At 35.6% G+C, this 25,591-nt stretch overlaps 1 protein-coding gene across 4 annotated transcripts in view; it reads right to left on the minus strand.

Moving 5' to 3' along the window:
- The window catches only part of dgt6 (dim gamma-tubulin 6), a 248,962-nt gene that overhangs the window by 43,583 nt on the left and 179,788 nt on the right, over positions 1–25,591 (minus strand). For all 4 annotated transcript variants that reach the window (XM_090406343.1, XM_090406342.1, XM_090406341.1 and 1 more), the window contains exons 14-15: positions 21,089–21,233; positions 9,000–9,267 (exon numbers count right to left, since the gene is read on the minus strand). In XM_090406343.1, coding sequence (XP_090262469.1) covers positions 9,000–9,267; positions 21,089–21,233 — 413 coding nt within the window. The remainder of the gene's footprint in view (positions 1–8,999; positions 9,268–21,088; positions 21,234–25,591) is intronic.

Genomic DNA, 25,591 nt, shown 5'->3' on the forward strand with positions numbered 1-25,591 from the left:
TAGACAACTCGCTGATACCTATCAGACAACCAATCTCCAATCCAGTGAACCAATCTACTGTTCAGCCCCATCCATTCCAATTTAATTACCAGCTTGTCATGTGGCAATTTATCAAACGCCTTTGCAAAATCTAAATATACCACTGTATATGCAATACCCTTATCCAACGCATTTGTCACTTTATTATAAAAAGTAAGCAGGTTGCTAAAGCATGATTTTCTTTAGTAAATCCATGCTGGCCACCAGAGTATTTTTCTGTTGTCAACCCAATTCTGAACTTTATTCCTAACTAACTTCTCTAATACCTTGACCACAACTCCAGACACACAGACTGGTCTATAATTCAAAGCCTTACTCTTATCACCTCCCTTATGAATTGGAACAATTTTACCTTCTTTCCACTCTTTTGGAACTTGACCCAGTGAGAGACTCATGTTGAAAAGATATACAAAAGCTGTTGTTAACTCTCTGGCACATTCCCTCAAGACACGTGGTGAAATAACATCAAGTCCCACAGCCTTATTTACATCAAGTCTATTCAATTCCTCATATACCTCCTGTTCACTTACTAACAGTTCCTCCTCCTCCTCCTCTTCTCCCACTACTTTCAAGTTCTGCATGATGTCACATTCGCAAGAGTGAAATACCTTTAGAAATTGCTCATTAAATATCTCAACTATATCCTCCGCAGCGGTTATCATTCCTCCGTTTTCACCAATCAATCCCATTCTACCATAATCATTCTTTCTTCTACTGGCGACATATCGAAAAAACTCCTTAGGATTTTTTTTGGCTGCTTTAGCTAACTGCTGCTCATACTGCATTTTTGCAACCCTTATCAAGCTAGTCACCTTCCTCGCCTGCTCTTTGTACTTCTCATGCAACTGGTTGTTCTATATACTCATTTTGTGTTTCTTCCATAATACCTTCTTCTTCCATATTGCATACCTTATCTCTTGATTCATCCATTTTACACCCACTCTGTTTACCCTCTTGACCCTCGGAATACACTCTGATATTGCCTCCACCAAATAGTTCTTGAGTATGGCCCAAGCAGCATTGATATTCTTTCCATCCAGTTCTTCTTTCCAATTTATTATCGCAAGCTGTTTCCTGAGCTTTTCGTAATTACCAGTCTTATAATTCCACATATATCCCTTTCTAACAGACATCCTCGAATGACTGGTCACCCTGCACGTGATAACCTCGTGGTCACTCTCACCAACTGGTGGAAGATTTGACACCTCATTTATAATAACATCATCTGATGAGATGATCAAATCCAATACTCTTGATCCTCGTGTACCCTCCGTTACGTACTGCCTAAGGTAATTATCTTTCAAAAACTCCAAAAATTCATTTTCTTTACCCCCAGATGCAGTCTCTTGCTTCCAATCTATATCACCATAATTAAAGTCGCCCATAATGATAACTCGTTTCTTGCTAGCTAGGCCAATTTGCCTGTACATTTCCTTCTCATTACCTTCCATATTACAAGGTCTATAGCAACACCCAACTAAATATTTCCTCCTGTTAACTTCTATCTCACACCATACGGCCTCAAAACCGTGACCACTATTTGCACCTTGCAATTCCACCTTAGATGGGCACAACTCATCTGCTACCATTAACAGTACTCCTCCTCCCTTTCTTTCCTGTCTATCTTCACGAAAAATATCATATCCGTTCATCTCTATTCCTGTAGGATGTCATCGTCATCTAACCATGTCTCACTTATACCAACAATTTGGGGGCGAACAGACTCGAGCAAAGCAACAATTTCGTTCCCCTTATTTTGAATACTTCTAGCATTAGTGAATAAACATAATAAATCATTACTGCTTCTACAAGTCCTAAGAACATCACTCCTGCGATGTAACTCTTCAATACCTTCTCCTGTCACTTCCTCTATATTACCACAAATTCTACAACTTTCTTCACACCTAAACTCTTTCCACCCATCCCAGGCCATCTCAATTTGTGTTTGTCCGCTTACACATTCACTTCTAAATTCAACACCCGCATGTTTCATAAAGTTTCTCCCCCCGTTTCCCTGTTCGTGTTGTACCTCCACTCTCTCATTTACTTCATTCATAATACTCACTTCCCCATTTGCAACTGAACAAATACCTCTCCCTACCTTACTTTTTTGCTCTTTCATATCACTTCCCACCACCTCAGATATATTCATTACAGTCACTACTTCTCCTGCCAGTAACAATCTCTCCAGCAGACTCACACCAAAACCATTTAAATGCAGCCCATCTTCTTTATACAATTCCATCCGTCCCTCAAATTCCTCCCACACATTCACAAAATGCACTCCATTCTCCTCACATAACTGCACTAACATATCATTCATAATCTTTGCCCGCCTCCTCAATTCATCACTATCATACCTTGGCAACACACTGACTACCTTTCCTACCACACTGTTATCTTTTACTCTCCTTAATAATCTCCTTATATCCAATCTGGCATTTTCCTTGTTCCCATCCAAATCATTTGTTCCTACTACAACCACCAACTCTTGTGCTCTCTTACTCCTCATGTCCAATGCTTCAATCACTCTCTCCATTCTACCACCAGGAAAACAAACCTTGTGCATCTTCTCATTCACCACACCTCTAATAATGGAATCTCCATAGAGAACCACTCTTGAATCATTCGATATATCTTTCGCATGCCCATCTTTCCTTCTGTTCTTATTCGTTCTTCCATGTATGTCTCTAATTCTTTTCATCTCATTTCTCATGCAGTTCATATCTTGCTTCATCATCATCAACTCTGCTTTCATGTCCACATCCAATATATATTCCTGTCTGTCATTTTCATGTAGTTTCATATTATGTCTTTGGATATTTTTGGTCGCGCAGCATCTACAGCAATCCTCACAATGATGTTCTGGCGAGGATATCCAACGATAATTAACTGACCCATTTTCCTTCTCTTGAGCAACATTCTGATCCTGTAATGGAAGCTGCTGATCATGTATTTTAGGAATGTTTGGCATAACAGCAGTAGGCCTGGATGTATCCCAAGACATCATCATCATGGATCTACTGTCTTGATGTGAAGAACTGGCACAAGGTGAAATTACAGCTCCAAGTAATAAGAATGAGACACCAGGTTCGATATCTTTTATCATACTTTGTGCAACTTGAAGAGAAGTAGATAATTGAGGTGATACAGGACAAGGAACTAATATTTGATTATCTGTACTTAGCCCTGATTCTATGTTATTTGAGTGAGTTTCAATTAACTCAACAGTATTAAGAATAGGCATCGTATTCATTACTGGGATTGACAATGAATCTTGGAGCAAACTGTCAAAAGATGCCAACGCCTGTGATTCCTCAATTTCTATTATTGTATCTTCACTTTGTTGTGATCCTTTTACCAACACTGAACTCTGGATAGATGGAAATGAGTTCTGAGTTGGACTAGGATATATATTTGAATTAGAAACAGAAATCTCATTTAATGGATAATCAGTTCCTGACAGTTCTAACCTTCCTTCACTTGTGAACAACTTTATTGACCTGTTGGTATCTTCTGGTGTGTCTAATTCATTTACTTTTGATGACACATTGGCCTTCATGCCATTACTGTTAGAACCATGAAGATATCTACTTCGAGGTCTTCCTCTTTTCTTCTTAATTACTGGTGGCAATTCTGTGTTGCGTTTTTTCTGTTGCACCTCAGCAAGTAGCAAGGCCTGGTTACTTGAGTCATGTTCACTCTTCTCCTGAATATCAATACTGGAAGTATCCCTCTGTGCAACTTCTGTACAGATCTCAACATTCAAACTTTTAGCAGCACTAAGCAGCGTGGCAAGTTGGTCCTGCGAAATGATCACTTCACCCTTGTACATAAAATCTATTATCATTTTTAAATCCGTGTATTTTATATCTTTGAGAATAACGACTGGATGTTTACAAGAGTTTTCAAGAAATATGTCATGAAAGAAAGAACTGCAGGCAGACAACACTATTTTGTGTGCTTTAAGTCTCTTACTTTCACATACTAAAGTCACATCTACAAAAGTTTCAGTAAACAGTAACTCATTAAAAGTAGTTAGTACATTGACATGGTAATTATTCCTTCTTAAACAGATCTGCTGAGCCTCCATCTTCATAATCTAGTAACAATTTTTTTTTTCTTTTTTAAGATAACCAATAACAAGTTGTAAAAATGAAACTAGCACCTAAATTGTTATATCTTTACCAGCAATACAATGGTTCATACACGTGTAAATTAGGCCTAACTCGACGCGTACACAAAACTCCAATCAGTGAAAAATGACACTGGATTACTGACTTTACTCACCACATTAATGACCTCATTTATTCTAGGATGTCTGATTACACATATACCATCAATATAATTGAACTTCTGCACAAACTAATAATGTAAACACGAGAACTGAAAATTATCCGACATTAACTAACACGCCGCCACCTGGAAGTCGTTATAAGATGAATTTCTACATACAGTAGCTGTAATACACAGCAGCTGGTCAGAATGCCACAAGAGAGGCTCCCCCAGCAGGCCCTCTTTGCCAAGCCAGAGGGTGGGAGGCCACACGGAAGGCCAAGGACTCGCTGGATAGACTATTATTATTATGTGATACCTTCAGGGAGCCCAAAGATTCATCGAGGGAGAGTGTGATAAAGCATTGAACGATTGATCTCCTTCCAACTACTAACCATGCTCAAACTTGCTTAAGTTTTTGTGAGCCATTAGTAGCAGAGGCTCTACCCAAGGTTTTGTACTATATCCAAAACCTTGGGTGGACACGTCTGGGAGTCCCACCAGAACACCTCAGCTTAGTGGCAGAGGATCGTGACCATTGGAAGTCCCTCTTGCAGCTGCTGCTCCCACAACCCAATTAGGAAAGGTGGGATGAATGGAGATATATTTACAACATTCAAGGGTGCCCAATTAGAACTTCAGATATTTTGTCCATTATAATTTGAATCGTTTCACTTACTCATTGTCACATGTAAACTATAACATGCTGCTTTGTGCTCTGAAGATGATGGTTTGAAGTCCAGTGAAATACAGAGCAAGTCAAAGTGATGCAAGTAATTTGAAACATTTATTGAACACAACGATATGAAACTTGCATTAGTTGAAGTAGTAACAAACAGTTTTTGCACCTGATTTATAAAAATTCAATGTGCACACGTGTCACATGTCAAAATGATATGCGACTTCTTGCCACACAGAAACCAACATCTGACTATCAATAATTTCTGAAGCTCTGCATATGTGATCCTTCAGATCAATCAAGTTTTGTGGCAAAGGCTGCACAAAAGCTTTGTCCTTTTATATACCCCAGAGGAAAAAATCTAGGGAGGTTGGGTCTGGTAACCACATAAAGCCAGGCTGTAGGACCTATTTGGACTATCAGGAAGTTGAATGTTCAAAAAGGGACATGACTTTGTGATGGATGTGGATGGATATTGCCACAATAACCATATCTAAAACAACAACAGCTGCATATAGGGTTTCAGAAACCCCCCCCCATACATGGATGTTGTGTCGATTCACTTTTCTTGAGAAACGAAATGTGGCTTCGTAGGCAATAACGTCTGAGCAAAAAAAAAGAAGTGGGCCAGCTTCTGTCATAATAGTAATAATAATGGTAATAAAAGACTATGTGCTCCAAAATGAAAAAATAGCTCCTGTACACTTGCCATCTTGTCTACAATGGCTGAACGCTCTAGTGGTAGCTATCAAAATGCATTCTTGCCATTGTGTAATCTGAAACTCTGAATTTCTTTTTTCAATTACTGCATGTTGTATTTTCCTGTCACTAATCATTTCTTCGTAAAAAATAAGCAGAAATCTCTCACCTCATTTTGAAACTCTGTATAAGCCAGTTAATAAACATCTTTTTTAATAAAATACTTCGTTTAGTTTTGTTAATACTGTTAAAATAAGTTATGAATAACATTCAACACCTAAGCTTGTCTATTAGATTAAAAAAGTAAAACAATATTTATAACCTATTTACTAAACAATGGAAGATACAGAATCCATTCAGTAATTAACCTCATCTTCTCCTTAGGTATTAGGTTCAATGGCCTATCAGCCAAATAACTTGACTTTCTAGAAACCTAATTAATGCTATCATATGTCCACTTGATGCTGGTGTACACATGCAGAAGAGTGGCAGCAGTTTTTTTTTTTTTTTTAACATCCTTGGCAAATTTTTAGCTAAGCGCCTGCTACAGTGTGATGACTTTGATAATTAGTAAAACACTACCACTCATGCCCTTCTGACATCACCAACTTTGGTAACTGCTCCAACACGAAAGCATTCCTACATCTGTGCAAGGGACTAAACAATGCATTAGGATATCAGAATTAAAAATAAAGTAGTAGAAAATAGTACATAGCTGCTATATTTATAAATTGGAGTATTCTCTCTGGAACATTTTCTGCAAGAAAAACCCCTCCACTTTCGCATGAAAGTAACTCAACCTTCAGTTGGAAAGACCTGGGCTTGAATCCTATCTAAATGTGAAAAACACTTTTTATAAAGATTTTTCAACTGAAGGTTGAGTTATGAAATAATTTAAAAAGGCAAATTATTTTAAATTATTTCTTTAAATTATTTCATAACTCAACCTTCAAATTGCAAAGTTGAATCTCAAGATAGATTCAACTATGCAATTTATAATATCTGCAAAATAGTTCAGCAAATTAAAATATTTAACTTAATAGCCAGCCTGGTTGACTAAGTGCTTGGCACATCTGCTCTCCAGTTAACATGCTGTGGATATGAATCCTATCTTGCACATGGATGTTTTGTGAACATCTCTATTACCCTTAGCCCACACATAGTACTAATATACCATTTGTGGATATTAATAAATGTTATTTATTATTTTTTATATCTTTTTATTCATATAAAAATAAGTCTCTCTCCTCACTTTTTTACAGTTTGTTATTCAGTTATTCCAAATAATAAAATACTTGAATAATAAATTATAATACGACAACTCACAAATAGATTTATATTTGTTTTTTCATATTCGAAACATTCTGCTTTACACAGTCAACTCTCACTATAGTGAGCTTGTAAAGACCACAAGGAATAGTTTATAGCAGTGTTTCTCAAACTTCAGATATCCGCATACTCCTTCTTAAATTTTCATTATTACCAAGTACCCCCTTATCAAATAATAAATAAATTAATTAAATAAATAAAGTATTTCATTGTAAATGTCTATTTTATTTGAATTTATATGTTCATGTAAACAAAAAATGATTTATTTTTAATAGAACAAAATCTGTAATAGGTTCCTCTTCATTTCCCGTCCATGAAAATCCACATTTCAAGTAATTCATATCATACTTACGAAGATTTTTCATCTTCTCCCTAGTTGGTTCTCTAGAGATGTCAGACGACACACCCTTACCGATTTCATTTAATCCAGATGCAATATTCACGTTTTCTTGTTGCTTCCAGCTACTTGTATTTCCTATATTGCTCTCTTTTGTGGGTTTTATAAATCCAATCTTTAATCAATGATCCATACTTAAGAATTTGAAAGTTTAAAAAATTACTGTATTTACTCAAATATAACTTGCACTTTTTAGCCAAAATTCAAGCTAAAAAATCGTGGTGCGAGATATATGCGTGATTTTCGGAAACTGAAGTTTTCAGAAAAAAACTGAAAATGGTGTGACTTACCAAGAAACTCCTACTCACTATCGCTACTTTTGGCATCAAGAACATTTTCCTTGTGTGCATCATCAAAATCATCCACCAAAATAGCTTCATCTTCTTTCCCATTATTTCAAGCAAAAATTACCTGTAATTTACAAGACTTGAGATACATAGAGCAGCTATGAAGAGATGTATATGATTGGTGCAGTATTAACAAAAGATCGCATGAACCAAAGACAAATTAGCATTTCAACAATTGAGTTGAAATGCTAATTTTCTTCAACCGAATGCCATAATATCTGAATCATATTCACTATGTATTTCTTAGCTTTAACACGTTCACGACGGGATGGCGTCAAGCAAAACCATATGTTGCACCGGCAACATATGGTTTTGCCCAAGTCTATACAACAGTTTCTGTTGGAGGGGGAAATGTGTGATTCATTAGTTAGTGTTGTTTTTATCCCAGTTGTCTCTAATTGCACTGTTTGTTGAGAAATATAATGATTCAATGCATTAATGATGCATAGCTGAAAATTACCACATATCCCCTGAAGACCTTTCGCGTACCTCCGGGGTACGCATACCACACTTTGAGAAACACTGGTTTATAGTATACAATGTGCTAAACTGAACTTTTTTAAAACAGCACTGTGACCCATGGTGCTTTAGTTTTATCACTCCCACACAAAAGGCCACAAGGCTTAAAAGCAAATAAATGCCATGTGGAGGCTGGCATCAAGAGCAACATAATTTCTTGAAATTCTTGAAGAGAGAAGTTATGATCCTCAGAGAATACTTTACGGGAGAAGGTTGTTCCACAGAAATGGAATAGATGAAACAAACGATGAATGGAAGTAACAGAGTTTGAATGAGAAACCAGTTTGGTGAACCTGCAGTTCAATTGTAAAAGGATGTTGGGCATCTATTGCTTGTGTAGGTTTAGGTTTAGCAGAAATGAGGGGGGGGGTGACTAGCATAATGGATGCTGGTTATGAAGATAACTTGCTGGAACTTAAAAGTTTTGCTATTCTGGGTGAGTTTGTTATAATCTTTGTTAGCTATAGTGAAAGTCAACTGTATTTGGGAAAAATTAATCTTTTCGATTTTAAATGAATATAACAAACAGCTTTTTTTTTGTAACTGTTAACATACAAAGAAAATCCAAGAAAACTTAACAGAAATCCAAGAAACCCAAGGAAACTTAACAGAATGAATCTTACAGAATATTTTCACAATCATGAAGAAAGAGTATTGTGTGCACTTCTTAGCATTTGATTAAGATATTCACTGTATGATACAAATAATAACTCACCTGCTCCACAAACTTTTCCTCTACTTTTGCAATATTAGAAGACGAGTGTAATTGCAAACTTTCTGTTAGAGAATTTAATAGGAATCCTTCAGATGAAAGAGGTGATTTTGGTTCCTGAATCTTACTTTCAAGAATATCTTCATTTTGAACCTGAGAATTTCCATTCCTTGTTGTAGTATGAAGATTAGCTGTCTGATAAGCAATTCTTGTGCATTGTTTATTACCCATCTCCTCAACTTCAATAGTCTTTGAACAAACTGGAAGAGAGCTATTAAATAAAATAAAAAAAATAGGCATTTACTTCTTAGAAAAAGAAAATGCAATTACATTTTAACAGTGCAAAGTGTTAAAAAAAACACTTAGATATCCTCAGTGAGTCATCTTTTGTACTAATACTGCTTTAAAAAAAATTTAGAAGCAAACATGTTAGTTTTCTGTGGTTCTGTTTCTGGTTAATTTAAGATGCTTTTCGTTTTGAACTTGCACATATCCATTCACTAGTACAGGATGTGGAAATTCACCGCCACCCCCGATAAAAACAAATTATATAGTGAAGGAAGACTGCATGACTTGGGATGCCTAACACATTACATCTTTTAAGAATGTTCATCAAACTGAAGTTGAGGCTGCTGTTGACACTGAAGTACACATAGTTTTGTGAAGTCCACTCAATCTGCAGTAACTTCGAGTTTGTTTTTTTTTTCAGTTTCTTCTAAAATGCATATGATTGATGTGTCAAAACATCCCACATTTTAGGAGCATTAAAAGGAAATTAACTTTAATTATATATAAACGTTAATAAAATTTTCACTGGCACATTTTTATTAGGTATTTTAAATAGAATAAATAATTATGATTTGGTTATTTCTTTTTGACAACTGAAGAAGGATTCAGCTTACTTCTTCCACTTAATGATTTTAATTTTGAAATCACTTATTTCTCTAAATAAAAGAAAAAATTCAAACAGATAGTTTAACAACCTGAGTTAAGCCATTTTCCCATTATGTAGAAGAAAGACCAAATTGACTGTTTTGTGGTTGAATGGCTTACTGGTGCAAGGACAGCAAAGATCATGCTGTGTGCCACATGAAAGGTTACAGCTATACATGGGTATTGATAAATAGTTAAAGAAATAAATTCCTAAATAATATATTACATTAAAAAAAAAAAATTAAGTTAAACATTGCAGCATTGCAAGTTAGTAATGATGTAATTTTTTTCATGTAGTACTGTCATATCCTGTACACCCCTTGAGGGTACATGGCAGGAATTTGATGATGATGATGATGATTGCAGCATTTAAATATAATCAAAATGTTTGTACACATTAATTCCCTGTAAAAAGTTAAAAACATCATGCAATTTGTCCGAGTCTGATAACATCTGCCTGATGTGTATATGGCTCAGCCAGATAAGTAAAACTTTCTTTCCTCTGTTGTGCGAAGTGCTGACATCAGAATATGACAAATGGTGAGACAAGTCTTGCATTTTTTGCACATAAATGGATCATCAATAATCCATCAGCCCTCAATAAATAAGAATGTGTAAGGTGACTTACCTATGTGGAGCCTAGCAAGAACAACTTCCTATCTTCTGTTTCTACATTGACTAGATAACTGCTTAATTTCAGGCTTAATCTCAGACAATTTGTCAGTGCTTCCTGCCATGATGACTGCCACTGAGTAATCAGTTTTGATCTTATACTGTTGGTAGTCTGTATATGGAACAGTCCAACAGTATATCAAAAAAGTATGAACTAATCTAGCAGCTGTATCTTCAGTCTCATTTCCTTTAATTCCAATGTGGCTGGGAATTCAGCACAACTGAATATCAAAAATTACCATACTTTTCGCCTTACTGGACGCATCACATTTTTCATGTCGAATTTTTGGAAATAAAATATTCTTCGCAGTATAAGACGCACGAATTATGCAACAAATTTTTCATGTAAATATTAATTATTTTATTTAAAATTTTAATGCATGTATTATCCATTTATTTTCATGTTTGCACACATGCATAAATCATTTCTCTTCATAAGTTTGAAGCACCATGATGGAGACCCTGTAAAATCAATATTTCTTTCTGTTGCAAATAATTTTGATTGTTGAATAATCATTTTTATAGATACGCAACAACCCGATCTTCTTAGATTCTATTATCCAAGTTTTTAATTCATTTTCAATTTCTGGCCATTTTGCATTAAGTTTCTGCAGAGATTGTATTTTTCAGTATTTATTTCTATTAATTGCTGCTCTTGTATCCTCCAAGTTGCTACCATTTTTTCTGTAGGCTGAGGCCCAAAATGCCACTCTGTTGCACTACCACCATACTTTTCTGGTACTCAATCACACTACACTACACTTAAACACAATCGTAGAGCTATGTCTATGCTTCATAGAATCCGTGGGTTTTAAAAAATAATTTTTTTTTATAACCCATTTATTATTTTATTATTTTTTATAAAATAATAAAATATAATAATGTATTGATTACTAGTTTAAATATATGACTTAATAACCATGCAACTATTCAAACTGATCACGCATTACCGACAAGTGATGACACACCGTAACTGCACATACATAAAAAATACTTCTGTGTATAAGATGCATTTGGTTTATAAGACGCATCCTAGTTTTCTCATAAATTTTAGGTAAAAATAAGCGTATCTTATAAAGCAACAAAACATGGTAGCAGCCTTCATTTTGTAAAACAGTTATATAAAAAAAATAAATAAATAAATAAAAAAACTGGATGTGGATTATATATAAACAGGAGAGGAGATGGCCTGTAAAGCTCTCAATGAGTCTGCATAGATTATACTTTAGGTAGTGGTTTTCTTTTATATGCACAAGTGCAAACTGAATGCCATGCAACTCTGCTGTATAATTATTGCAATCAAGAGGAATCTGGTTAGATACAGTAATCCCAAGAAACACAGCAGCACAGCCAACAGATGTCTCAGATCTTGAACCATCAAGTAGAAATGGGCAAGAAATCAGAGCAAGACTTCTATAGTTGACAAAGTGAGAGGTAGTAGGATGGAACGTAAACTTACCATGGAGGAATGCTGTTATGTTTGGCGCAGATAACGTTGTCAATATCCATGCCAATAGCTTGTATAATCTCTTTAACATGTATACTGGATGGACATATGACAAACTGCTGTGTATGATATTGAGCTTCCCATTGCAGAGAAAAGAGACTACTCCATGTAGGATGATCTGGAAGAGTATTTTTAGGGCATAATTAAGAGACAACCTTTTCTGTCTAAGTGATAGAGCCGGTTCATTTGCTTCAACATAAAGATTGAGCGAGTGAAATGTGAAAGGCACCAGCAGCTATTCATATACCCTGATGATGGATGGGTTTGAATAATTGCAGAGCCATAGAGTTGAGATTCATACTGCAGCTTTGAATGTACAAGTGCACAAAGAAGACAAAGCAATGAAGATCGATCCACACTCCATGCAGTAGAGGGTGGAGTTCAAAGAAGTTTCAATTCTCACTTGCACTTTTGTAATGTGAATGCAAGTTTTCTGTCAAAGATGAGTCCCAAAAACTTTGCTTCTTGCTACTGTAATAACAGTTTGCTCCAATCATAACTCAGGATCTGAATGAATAATACATTTTTAGCAGAAGTGTATACAGATACACACACTTTTTTCTGCTGAAAACCTGAACCCATTGCTAAGTGCTCATGAGGAGATTTGATCAAATGACTGAAGTTGTCTTTTAATTACCCTCATGCTATAAGTGCGACAGTAAATTGTGAAGTCGTCAACACAGAGCACTGCGTACAGTGAGAAGAAGCTGTTCAGTGATTGAGTTAACTCTGACAGCAAAGGAGTGTCACACTTAAGATAGAGCCGTGGGAAATGCCCTCTTCTTGATGATATGGTTGCAAATAATGTACTTCCCCACTTGGAAGACTCAGCTAGACAGAAATTTTTTTAATAAATACAGGAAGGTCCCGCCTGAGACATAGGTGATAGAGATCATTTAACATCCTATCTCCTGGCTACGTAATGAACCTTTTCCACATCAAATAAAAAAGACAAACCAGACGTTCTCATTTCAGAAATGCATCTACTATACATGCTTTTAAATGGACCAAATGGTCCAATGTTGAACAATATCTATGAAAGCCACATTGCGTTCTTTCTATATACCAAAGAAATCTGAAATTAGCCATTTTCTCCAATATATGATCAGGGAAATAGGTCAGTAATTGTTTGCTTGTGTTGGATCTTTTCCTGGTTTTGGGATGGCAGTGACAACTGACTTATGCCAAAATCTGGAAACTCTTCCTCTATATGTATCCTGTTGTATAGCAAAAGAAGGTGATTCAACAAAAGTTGATGGAAGATGCTTTATCATCTCATAATGGATATAGCAAAAGAAGGTGATCCAACAAAAGTTGATGGAAGATGCTTTATCATCTCATAATGGATATCATCAGTGCCTATTGCTCTGGCATGTGGTCATATTATGGCACAGTGTGACATTTGCTGTTCTCGTGCCAATAAACTATAAACCAGCCAGCCAACCAACCTCTTTCAGAACTCCCTTTGTGAATGTCTAATTTAAAGTGACTTATTTTTGAGTGGTATATATTCTCTATTAGTCCATGTCATTAGATGTGGGGAGAAGTTAATTTGTTTCATTTTTATAGGTTTTTCCATTACTAGGAAAACTACAGTTGATTCACTATAGCAAGCTTGTACGACCACGGAATTGTTTGTTACAGTGAACTGGTTTAGTAAAGCATTGTACCTATGGACTTTGATTGGGACATTTCATAATTTATTATAAGCAGGCAACTGTTATAGCAGTGTTTACTACAGTGAAAAGTTTACAGTATTTAAGATGTTTACAGTATTTATGTCTGCTCATGCCTTTTATTCCAATATGGTGAATGAAACGCATGAGCAGACAAAGACATTCTAGTTTGTTTTATGTATGTTGTAAGATGACTAGAGCAAATGGCTCTAGTTCTGTGTATATCAGTGTTTTCATTATGTCATATGTGCATAAGATGGCTTGCTCATTATTAAATAGCTATTAGCACATGTAGGTTTTCTGCAGATGGCATAAGAGATGTCTTGAGTCTTGAGAGTAGTCTACTTACTGAATTATCTAGAAATTGTAAGTAGTTGATTTCCCATTTCTGCTAATCTTATTCTGGATATAAGCCGTTTGAGCACCTTGTAAACTTATCTAATATGTACCGACTTTCTGAGTAAATAGTAAACACATCAACATAATGCAGACAAAGGAAAAGTTGAAGTACTACATATTTACAAATATAAATATCAAAATAAATATATAACTGAAGGAAAACTCACATAAAAAAACTTAAGTAAAATTTTTACCTAAGTTTCATAGGCGTCCTGAGTACAGGATATAGAATGGCAAATAAACAATAACATAAAATTCTAAAAAGTGCCATCTGAGTAGCTAAAGTAAGATAAATAAAAATGGTAAATTTCCTAACTTTAAAACACACACACACACACACACACACACACAAGGTGGCCCTTAAGTCATGGAACATTTCTGTAGAAAGGACGAGTCTTTGTGAAGCCAAAAATGGAAGGCATTTATGTGATGTGGTTTTCATAACTAATAATAAAAAAAAAATCTGATGTTGTAAAACATGCAGTTGCTTCACAAACACAATTCCTTTCTATGACTTACGGGCCACCCAGCATATATGCACATATACAAATAAAGTTAGGAAAGATTAGTGGATTTAAAAAGTAGTATCTCCCATTAAGGGGATATACATAGACCATTAGATCTGCTTAAGTTAGGACAATGAAGTAAAGTTTCACACATTTCTTTATTAACATGCTCCATGAAGAAATGATTTATGAATAACTCTACTCTTGTTCCAATAAACTATGTTTAGTGCAGAGACAGTAATGCTCAGCAAGTCCAGACTGCAGGTTCATGATATTTAATATAACACTTCTGATATTCATCATCATCAAATTCTGCCATGTAACCTCAAGGACTGTACAGGATACGATAGTACTACATGAAAAATTTACTTCATTACTAACTTCCTATCTACAATTTTCCTCCAAATCAGTCTGTTACTTGTCAAGACTCCAACATCATCAAATCTTATATTTCTATCATCTAAGGCACTTTGTACCGTATCAATCCACCTATATCTTGGTCATTTTCCTGCCAACCTGGGAGAGAACACTTGTTTTGCTCGTCGTTCCACACCCATTCTGTATAAGTGACCACACCACTTGAGATTAGCTCTGCTAACACATTCCTGGATGCTGACAATGTCAAGTTCTTTCCTAATATCCTCGTTTTTAATATGATATTTGCCATTGATGCCATCTGTTCATGCCTCTAATCTTTCTCAGGACTCTCGTATCTGCGGTTTCTAGTCTTTGGTCAAGTGTTTTACTTCTGACCTAGCTCTCAGATCAATAAGTTAAAACTGGTTTGAACACCATCTTGTATACAGCTAATTTAGTGTTCCAACTAATTTTTCTCCATATGAATTTATTCAATTGGCTTCCTAACAAACCAGTTTTGTTGATTCTGTTGTCTATTTCCATATTTAATTTACCATCTTCACTAAAAATAATGCCTAAGTAGCTGAAATGTTTTACTTGTTCCACAGGTTCTATATTCACAACAGTTGACATTTTCAACAATTCTGCCTATTTTCATTGTCTTAGTCTTTTTATTGCTGAACTTCATACCATATCTATTACAACAGCTATTAAATTTAGTCAGGGAATCTTGCAGACTTGTCGCGGATTTATTTAGAAGTATAACATCATCCACATAAAGCAAAGTGCCGACATTAACATCTCCAATTTTGATATGTTTAATACCACTTTAATTCATGTGATCCATATAGATAATGAATAAGAGAGGGTATAATGTATATCCTTGTAAAGTTCTGACACCAGATTTAACATTAAACCACCTTCCTGAACTTTCTTCAATTCTAACTGCTGACTTACAACTCAAATAAAGACTAAGTATTGCTTGATATAATGACCCATTGACACCACATAACTGTTGCATATTGAATAGCTTCTCTCTTGGCACCTTGTCATATGCCTTTTCCAGATCGACAAAACTTAAATACAGATCTTTGTTGTATTCCCATGATTTCTCAACTATTTGTCATAGAGTGAAGATCTGATCCTGACAGCCTCTGTTTGGCCTGAATCCAGCTTGTTCTTCACCAAGCTTTTCTTCCACAATTCTTCTCAACCGTTTCTCAAGTATACTTGCATAGATTTTGCCAGGAACACTCAGTAGGGAAATACCTCTGTAATTCTCACATTCAGTTTTATTTCCCTTTTTATATATGGGTACTATGAGAGCTCTACTCCAATCATCGGGAATTCGTCCCTCTGTCCAGGCTTTCTGAACTATGCAGTGCAGCCACTGTAAGACTCTTATACCACCATACTTCAGCATTTCTGGTCGAATATCATCTACTCCTGCTGCCTTTCCACATTTCAAGTCTTTGATGGCTTTTTCTACTTCAAGTATGGATATGTATTCCTGCCTGCATGCCTGGTCAGTGTTTTTTTTATCACTGTGCTGTCATCACTGCTTGTTTCATTTAGCAGTTTTTCAAAGTAATTACTCCATACTTCAAGGATATCTTTTTCTCCAGTTTTCATGTCACCTTTATCATCTCTAACTCCTTTTACAGCACTCTTTTCTCCATTCCTAAGCTTCTTCAACAAACTCCAGAATATTTTGCCACCTTCTTGATATTTATTTTCTATATTCTTGCCAAAGTCCTCCCATGACTTTTGTTTAGTTAGTTTTACACAGTGTTTAGCATTCTTGCATTTGTCTCTATATTCTCTAAGAGCACAAGCTGACTTATTTGACAGGAACTTTTGATATGCTTTCTTCTTTTCCTTCACTGCCTCTTTAACTTCCTTCAGCCGACCTTTGACTATGTTATTGTTCATAGTGGTGTTTCTTCCCTGGTGCAGGACACCCGAGTGTACATAGGATTTGAAATTGGAAGTGACCACTATTTAGTCTTCAGCAGGATAAAATTGAATTTCATATTGAAAAGAATAACAAGTTTTAAAGTGAATAAAAGTTTAGCAGCTCTCAATATGTGAACTGTAGACTAAAATACACAAAGATTATTGAAGAAAAAATGAAAGAGTTTGAGAACAGGAACCAAACCTTTGAGATTCAGTGGCTAGCCTTGAAGAAAACCCTGGCTGATTCAGCCAGAGGGGCATGTGGTGGGGTTGTCTGAAAGGATAGAAAAATCAGAACTCCATGGTGGACACAGACATTTGAAATGCTAACCTACAAGCAACTAACTACCTATCAATTCTTAACTTTATTTCAAATACTAAGAATTGCATTTTTGGCCATAATGATGTTTATTACTGAAATAAGTAAAGCTGAAATATGTAATGATTTACTATGGACCTTAGAGCTATTACAGTTTAGTTTGCTATAGCGAGAAATGTATAATTTAGCTAACTTGTAAGGACCAAAGGAATAAGATTTTTTTTTTATAATGGATAGTTTATGCAGAAAATTTCCTTCAACATAAAATTGTGAATATGGGGCTTTGATCAGGACTTAACTGCTTGGGAGTGTTATAGTAGCACCTGCTATAGTGAAAGCTGTAATTTAATTGGAAAAAATATTATCAACTCTCTGCAGTCCTGCAAATGGTTTCAAATATTTTCAGTAAAATTTTATGTGTGTATGTGTGAGAGAGAGAGAGAGTATTAAGAAAAAGTTAGAACTTTTTACAAACACAATTTCAACACTAATGAAATAAAAAGCATCTTACATTTCAGTGACCTAATTTCATAACGGTGTGTGTACGCATATGCAAATAATGTGTACGCCATAAGACTTAAAGCGATAGTACATAGTACTATGGGTGGCTTAAGGATCTGGTGATCCAGAAATTTTGCTCTAAATACTAAATAGATTCTTTTTTTCAAACTCCTTCAGAACTCCAATAAATTCATCATCAACTACAATGTGTGGAGAGAGAGAGAGAGAGAGAGAGAGAGAGAATGGAAATTCTACCAAAGGATTTTATGCTGTTATTGAGGGATAACTATTTGCAACAGCATGTAATGGAAAATACTAGGGGTCAGAGAGTGCTTGACCTAGTAATTGCATCTGAGGATCTGACTGTAATGAATAGGACCACATTGCCACCAATTGGTGAGAATGATCATAGGGTCTTAATTTGGGAGGTGGCTAATGGTGTGGAATTTACAATTAAGACAGGGTACATGTGGAATTATCGGGCTGGTAAGTATGACAAGCTTAGGAGTTTTATTGGTTCAGTGCCATGGCATGTAAAACTGCAAGGGCTGGATGTTGATAGTGCATGGGAGGCGGTTAATAAGTGTTTGCAGGAGGCAATAGCTGACTGTATACCTAGAGTCCGAATAATAAATCAAGTAGGGATTAAATGGATGAATAACACCATTAAGCTGGAGCTGCAAAAAAAGAAACAACTGTGGAGGGAATTTAAGGAGAAAGGTGACCTGCAGGTACATGAACAGTATATAAAGCCCAGGCCAGAAGGGTAACAAGTGTGGTAAGAAAAGCAAAAGTGGATTATGAAAGAACATTAACCATGCAGGCTAAAGAGAATCCCAAACAGTTTTTTCAATATGTTGCAAGTAAAAGAAAAAATGTATATGGCAGAATGATTTTAAAGAATGCCGATGGTAGGGAGGTAACCGAATCAGTTGATATAGTAGAATTACTGAGTGAGCACTTTGCAAGAGTATATCATCCTGGTGATGACATTGCAGAAATGGAAAAACCAACAGCTTATACAGAAATTATGGTGAATGAAGTGGGGGTGAATAGTCTATTACAAAACCTCAATGTCAATTCATCTGCAGGATTGGATGGTATACCAGCACATGTCATACGTGAAGTGGCTAAAGAATTGTCAGTGCCTTTGCCCATTTTGTTTAATTTGAGTCTCGGGTCTGGGTTAGTCCCGAGGGGGTGGAAAGAGAGGAAAATAGTTCCACTGCATAAAGGAGGTTCCAGGACTGCTGTTGAAAATTACCGGCCGATCAGCATATCAGGAATTGTTGTCAAGGTCTTGGAGAAAATAGTCAAGAAAAAAAAAACAGGATTGGATAGATGAAAATGGGATACTGAATGGGGGACAACATGGTTTTGTGAAGGGTAGATCATGCTTCAGTAACTTGCTCATGTTTTATAACACAGTGACTGCTGAACTGGATACCACATGGAATTGACAGGCCTTTGACAGGATACCACATGGAATTCTAATCAGTAAACTGCAGCATATGGGGGATGGATGTAGGGTTGGTGAGATGGATAGGAGGGTGGTTGATGGAGAGATATCAGAGATTAGTTTACTCAGGAATAGAGTCCAAAAGACGGCCTGTGACTAGTGATGTGCCGCAGGGTTCTGTTCTTGGACCACTACTTCTCAATTTGTTCATTAATGATATAGGAAAGGATCTGAGAGGAAGTGTTCACTTGTTTGCTGATGATGCAAAGTTGGGTAGAGCAATAGTGAGTGCACAGGATGTCAAAATTTTGCAAGATGATTTGGATAGTTTGGAGGACTGGGCTAAGGAAAATGGATGTCAATTTAATGTTTCAAAGTGTAAGGTTATGCATTTTGGATAGATGAAAATGGTGAAAAGATTAGCAGCAGTATATCACATTGGTGGAACTGTACTCAAGGAGATTGATGAGGCTAGGGATTTGGGAGTATTGGTGGATAGGGAGTTGAAGTTTAGGGAGCACATTGCAAAAGTGGCTAAATCAGCTCATCAAATCACTTGGTTGCTGAAAAATACTTTAACAAGCAGAGACAAACAGGTTATTGTTCCTCTGTATCGAGCCTTGATAAGACCCCATCTAGACTACTGTGCCCAGATATAGGTCCCAGGGTTTCTTTTCGATGGGGAGGAGGTGGAGAGGATCCAGAGACGAGTGACCAAGATAATAGCAGGACTATGGAATGAACCTTACGAGAACAGGTTGAAGATTTGTGCGCTGCAGAAATTGGTTGATAGGCGAAAAAGGGGTGATATGATTGAGACATTCAAATTACTGAAGGGTTTCTATAAGATTAATTCAGAAGATATTTTTGAGAATGGAACTGGTAGTGGGAGGACTAGGGGCCATCCATGGAAGCTTGGTAAGAGTGTGGTTAGCAAGGGTGTTAGAGCTAGGTTTTTTACTTGGAGAGTGGTAAATGAGTGGAATAAGCTGCCAGAGTCTGTTGTGAGTGCCCTGACTGTAAATGAGTTCAAGGTGAAGTATGATAGATACTGTGTGAATGTTGAATAGTTCTTGACATGATGTTGGGCCTCCCTCGATGAGTCTGAGGACTCTTTGGAGCTGCCCGTAATAATAACAACTTGGGAAATCCAGCCAGTAAATGAATAACATCAAATGCCTTAGATATTATTCATTAAAATAACTAAAATTACCAGTAAGAAAAATCAATAACTTGGTAATATGCCAGCACAGTCAATGTAATTGGTCAAGTGGGCAGTGCTTCAACTTTACAACCAATTGGTAATTGGTTCAAATCCCACTTGAGGACTAGAATGTTTGTGAATGTCTTTTAGATGGTAGGATTTTCATCAATCAATTAGAGAGAGAGAGAGCATAATTCTCTGATTAGAGGCCTGAAGTGGATTCAGATAATCTAGAAACTACCCTATTATCTAACCCCTTAGTCCACTTTCAGTACTAATGTATGAACAGGTTTACAAGCCTTTTATTAAAAAATAATTGCTGTGGAATGAGTATTGTATAAATATTACTTATAAAGAAGTATTCTTGCCTTCTGTCTTCAGTTGGTGAATTTTTTTCAAAATCATTGGAGTATGAAATTTGATTTAAATGTAAATTTTCTAGGGGATCTTGCAGAAGAGGCCTTTTTCCATGTCTAAAAGATTTTTTCCTAGGATAATTGTCTATACTCCTATCTAGGAGGGGAAAAAAAAAAACTTATAACCTTTGATTACCATCAGTATTATCTACATTTGGTTCATTATACTATAAAGAAGTATCCTTGCCTTCTGTGTCCAGTTGGTGAATTTTTTTCAAAATCATTGGAGTATAAAATTTGATTTAAATGTAAATTTTCTAGTGGATCTTGCAGAAGAGGACTTTTTCCATGTCTAAAAGTTTTTCTCCTAGGATAATTGTCTGGACTCCTATCTAGGAGGGAAAAAAAAAACTTATAAACGTTTGATTACCATCAGTGTTATCTACATTAATATTAACAGGAGAACAGTAAACAATCTTCAATTCAAAGTTACTACAGAACCTAATCCAAATGATTTAATATAACAACAGAAGGATAAGAAAAATTATCCTAGTGATTTGAAATATTCTGGATGAAATAGTGATAGGCTGCTAAAAATGAATTCTTTTTTAAAAAAGAGGAAAAATATATACTTTACAAATTAAAAAAGTGATTAAAAGACTGAGCAAATAATTATCAAATAAGGTGGTTATTCAAGCAGCATGACTTTCATTGCTGGAACTTCAAATCTATTCATAATTAGGCCATTTGTCATATTAGTAATGTGTTTGGAGATGTTAATTGTTGCATGGCTTCTCAATGAGACATTTCAGCATTTATATAAAACTTGATTGTAATAACCTTGCCTTCATTCAAATACTGAGTTCGCACATTGATATATCTAATGCAAACAAATTCTTTAAATTAATTGGCTTGAAGAAAGGGAAAATTACAATCATCTCTTACTATAGCAAACTCATGCACTATATCAAGCTAATGAAAATTGCATCCAAAGCACCACAGCATTCTAGAGTAGTAGGCTATACTAAAGAAAATGGCCATTATTACTGTTATTAAAGCATCTCCATGGCATCCAAATTTATTCATCACAAGAGAACTTCCCTACCATTATTTACAGAATACCTCTCTAATGACAATACACTTACAACCACCTCCAGTAACCCATTCACCACTAAAAGCAAAAAAGTTAGTCCAGTCATCCTTGCTAATTATACTCTTATTGAACTTCCAGAAGTGATCTTGTCATTTACTGAAATTTTCTGTCTGTCCTATAATCCCCACCCCCAAAGAAATGTTTAATTATCTAAAATATATATTTCTTGATATATATTTTATACTAGAACTATATATAAAATATATAGTTCTAGTAAAAAAAAAATATAATTTTTTTTTACTAGAACCTTAATGTAATTAGACCATGAAGCTCAACATCATGTATGTGCAGTTCATGCATTTCATTGTCAAATATACCAGTTTCTGCTCTTGTTTAATTTGAAAGTCATACTGATGATGGCCTTGATACTAGCGTGAAAATTTTATACCATAAAATACAGGGTGTTCGGGATAAATTTGACATATTTATAATTAATTATATTTTTCCGTAAGTTACATGTATTAACACACACTTCTCTTCATTTAAAAGTTTGGACCCTTCTTCATTCATATACAAGATGTCAGAAAGGATGGATAGCTGGAACCCACCTGAATCATGGAAGAGAATAACTTGTATCATGATGATTCGTGCCCGCCATCAAAATAAGGATATTACGACTGCTGCCCAATGCTCCCTGAATACAGTAAAAACAATCAGGCATGAACTAGAGACTTGCAATGGTGACTACGAGGATGTAGCAAGAAGAAAGATCCCTAGCAGACGATCTGATTGCGTTCGTACAGCAGAATTCCTCGCATATCTGCAGGAACAGGTGTTGAAGAACCCTGGCATTGGAATTCGGGCTTTGTTCGTGGAGTTGCTAACTGTAGTCAAGCCCTGGATAACAAGGGTAGCCAATGGTAGGCCGTATGTATGGCAGCAGGATTCGGCCCCTTGCCACACCTCTGGGAAAAGTCAAAAATGGTTGTCTGAAAATTTCTACGACTTCACCAGTCCAAATGTTTGGCCTCCAAACTCCCCAGACCTTAACCCCATGGATTATTTTGTATGGGGCGCAGTTGAAAAAGACACCAATCGCACTTCCAGTAATACAAAAGCCCAGTTAATGGATAAAATTAAAACAGTTTTTGCGGCCCTTCCCAGGGAGACTGTAGCATCAGCTTGTTCGAGGTTCCGAAGCAGAATTGAAGCTGTGATCGATGCTAATGGTGGTTATTTTGAGTAAATCTTGTTGATAGTATTGTAATTAACTCTGCCTGTAATGTTTTTTTGTCAATTCATTAAATTTAATAGATACAAAGAAGATTTTCTTTTTCCTTACGAAACTGTCAAATTTATCCCGAACACCCTGTATATACGCAAGTTAAATCCATCTTAAGTTGGATTCATCATGTCTTATGTTAATTCCTATTCATCAAGTTATTCAAGACTTTTTTTTTTTTTTTTTTTTTAAATCATACCACCACTTTCTCTTGATAATCAAGCAATTTTTTAACCTTGTCACAAATTTTCTATCCTCTTAGTCTCATCTCCAGATTCTTTCTTACACTTCCCTATCTCCAAGAAATTTGGGAGGGGGGGGGTTCTAAATAAGAGCACAGTAGTAGTCCAGACATGTTGTATTTTGATGAATAGAAACATTAGTGGATATTTTTATGAAACAATAAATAATGGATAACTTATGTAACAAATAGTTTACCATGAAAGTTTGCTCAAATATAAAGACCATCCTTAGTATGAATAAATCAGAATACAGACACAAACATAAGGGAAAAATGAATGCAAACAAAAAGGTGAATTCCTTTGTTTGCACTGTTTAATTTCTTCTTAATGAAGAGTGTTCAGAAGCACAATCTCTCAAGGTGGGATTAGGACAATATAGCTATGATTCACATCTTTGTATAATTGCTCTATAAGGAAAATGCTTTTATGTATGCCTTGTTTTCCAAAGGATGTTTAAAAGTAATACTATGTTCAATAAAATCAGATTGTTCCAGTCTAGAGTATTTAACATTGATATCCCTCTAAAGTCTAGACAAACATGAAGATTAATCAGATGGGCCAAAGTAAGATAAACCATAGGTACAAGGGAATCTGATAAATATCATGAAAAACCAATAGGAAAATCTGTCCTTTGCAGAAGCCAGAAATTAGGTTGTCAACAGGGCAGAAAGCTACTTTGAGACCAATCAACTCAAGTATCTTAGAAATGCATCTGAAAGTGCTTTTAACATGATGAATGACTGGCCTGACCTTAAAGGCAAAGAAATCAGTTTGACTTCATTGATTAAGGACTCACTGTAATTATTAGGTAAGAAAGCAGATTTCATATATGCTGATGAAAGGAAACCTACCATAGTAATTCTTTTATATTATCATCTTGTGATTAAAAAAGCATAGCATCCTGTTAAGACCTGAAGCAGATCACAATGCTTGTCACAGCTACATGTTTGCCAAGGTAAGGTATCTCAATCTCGTATACAAAACACTCGTATATATAAAGATTTTCCATCTGATGTTTTTCTGCATTATGGGAAGGGTCACTACCCAGAGGTAATACTAAGGTTGAAGTAATGCAGAAGTCATATTTTCATATACAAGTAGCCAAAACCTTATTAAAATACTCTGGATTAGATTGTTGGAAGTTTTTTTCACTTGGTTATACTATAAATTAAATATACCAAAAAATTATATACTTGGTTTAATCCTTTATCCAAGTGTAAGCAAACAGAGTTTGCACCTGAAGTATTTTCAGCACTGGGACAACTCGTATATAGAAGCTAATGACTTCATATCATTTGCCTTCGTATACCATAATGCAAAGCACATATCCTTGCAGACATGTATAATGCTATGCATTATGGGAAGGTTCTGAAAATACTTCAGGTGCAAATTTTATATGTGCTTTGCATTATGGGATAATAAGGCAAGTGATATGAAGTCATTAGCTTCTATATGAGTTGCCCCAGTCCTGAAAATACTTCAGGTGCAAACTTTGTTTGCTTATACTTGGATAAAGGATTAAATCAAGTATATAATTTGTTGGTATATTTAATTTATAGTATAACCAAGTGAAAAAAAAACTTCCAAACAATTAAATGGGACAATTCCCCCCCCCCTAGCCAATTGCTACATAGAACACTCAGAAAACCAAGCTATGAGCACAGCCATTCTCAAATCAGTGGTTTGGCTGTGCTATGTTGATAATATGTTTGCTATATAGCCACATGATCCAGACACTTGATCCATTTTTAGTGCATTTAAATAGCCAACACCATAAAATCACTTCTCAATGAAAGGTAATGACTTTCTGCCCTTCCTAGATCAAATGGAAGAAAACAAAAGTACTACACAGAAATCATAAATCAAGAGAGACTGGTTTTGGAATCAACAGCAGCTTGAAAACATTCTCCATACCTAAACAAGTATGGCTGTATCGATTTCCCCAAAAATCTGGAATACAGTCGTTTTTAAGATCAAATTAATACTTGGTTTTTCTCTCTCTTTATCCAACAATAGATAGTACCAATTAGGACTTTAGTTCCTTGTGTTGTCTGTTACTTTTTTTTTTAAACTAGACCCACTATTATACCAAATTGTTGCTGTTCATGTACTGTGACACTGTTTTTGTACTCT

The sequence above is a fragment of the Typopeltis vanoorti genome, chromosome 16, assembly GCF_054136105.1.
Source record: "Typopeltis vanoorti isolate ZY-2024b chromosome 16, IOZ_Tvanoo_1.0, whole genome shotgun sequence".
Taxonomy (NCBI): Eukaryota; Metazoa; Arthropoda; class Arachnida; order Uropygi; family Thelyphonidae; genus Typopeltis; species Typopeltis vanoorti.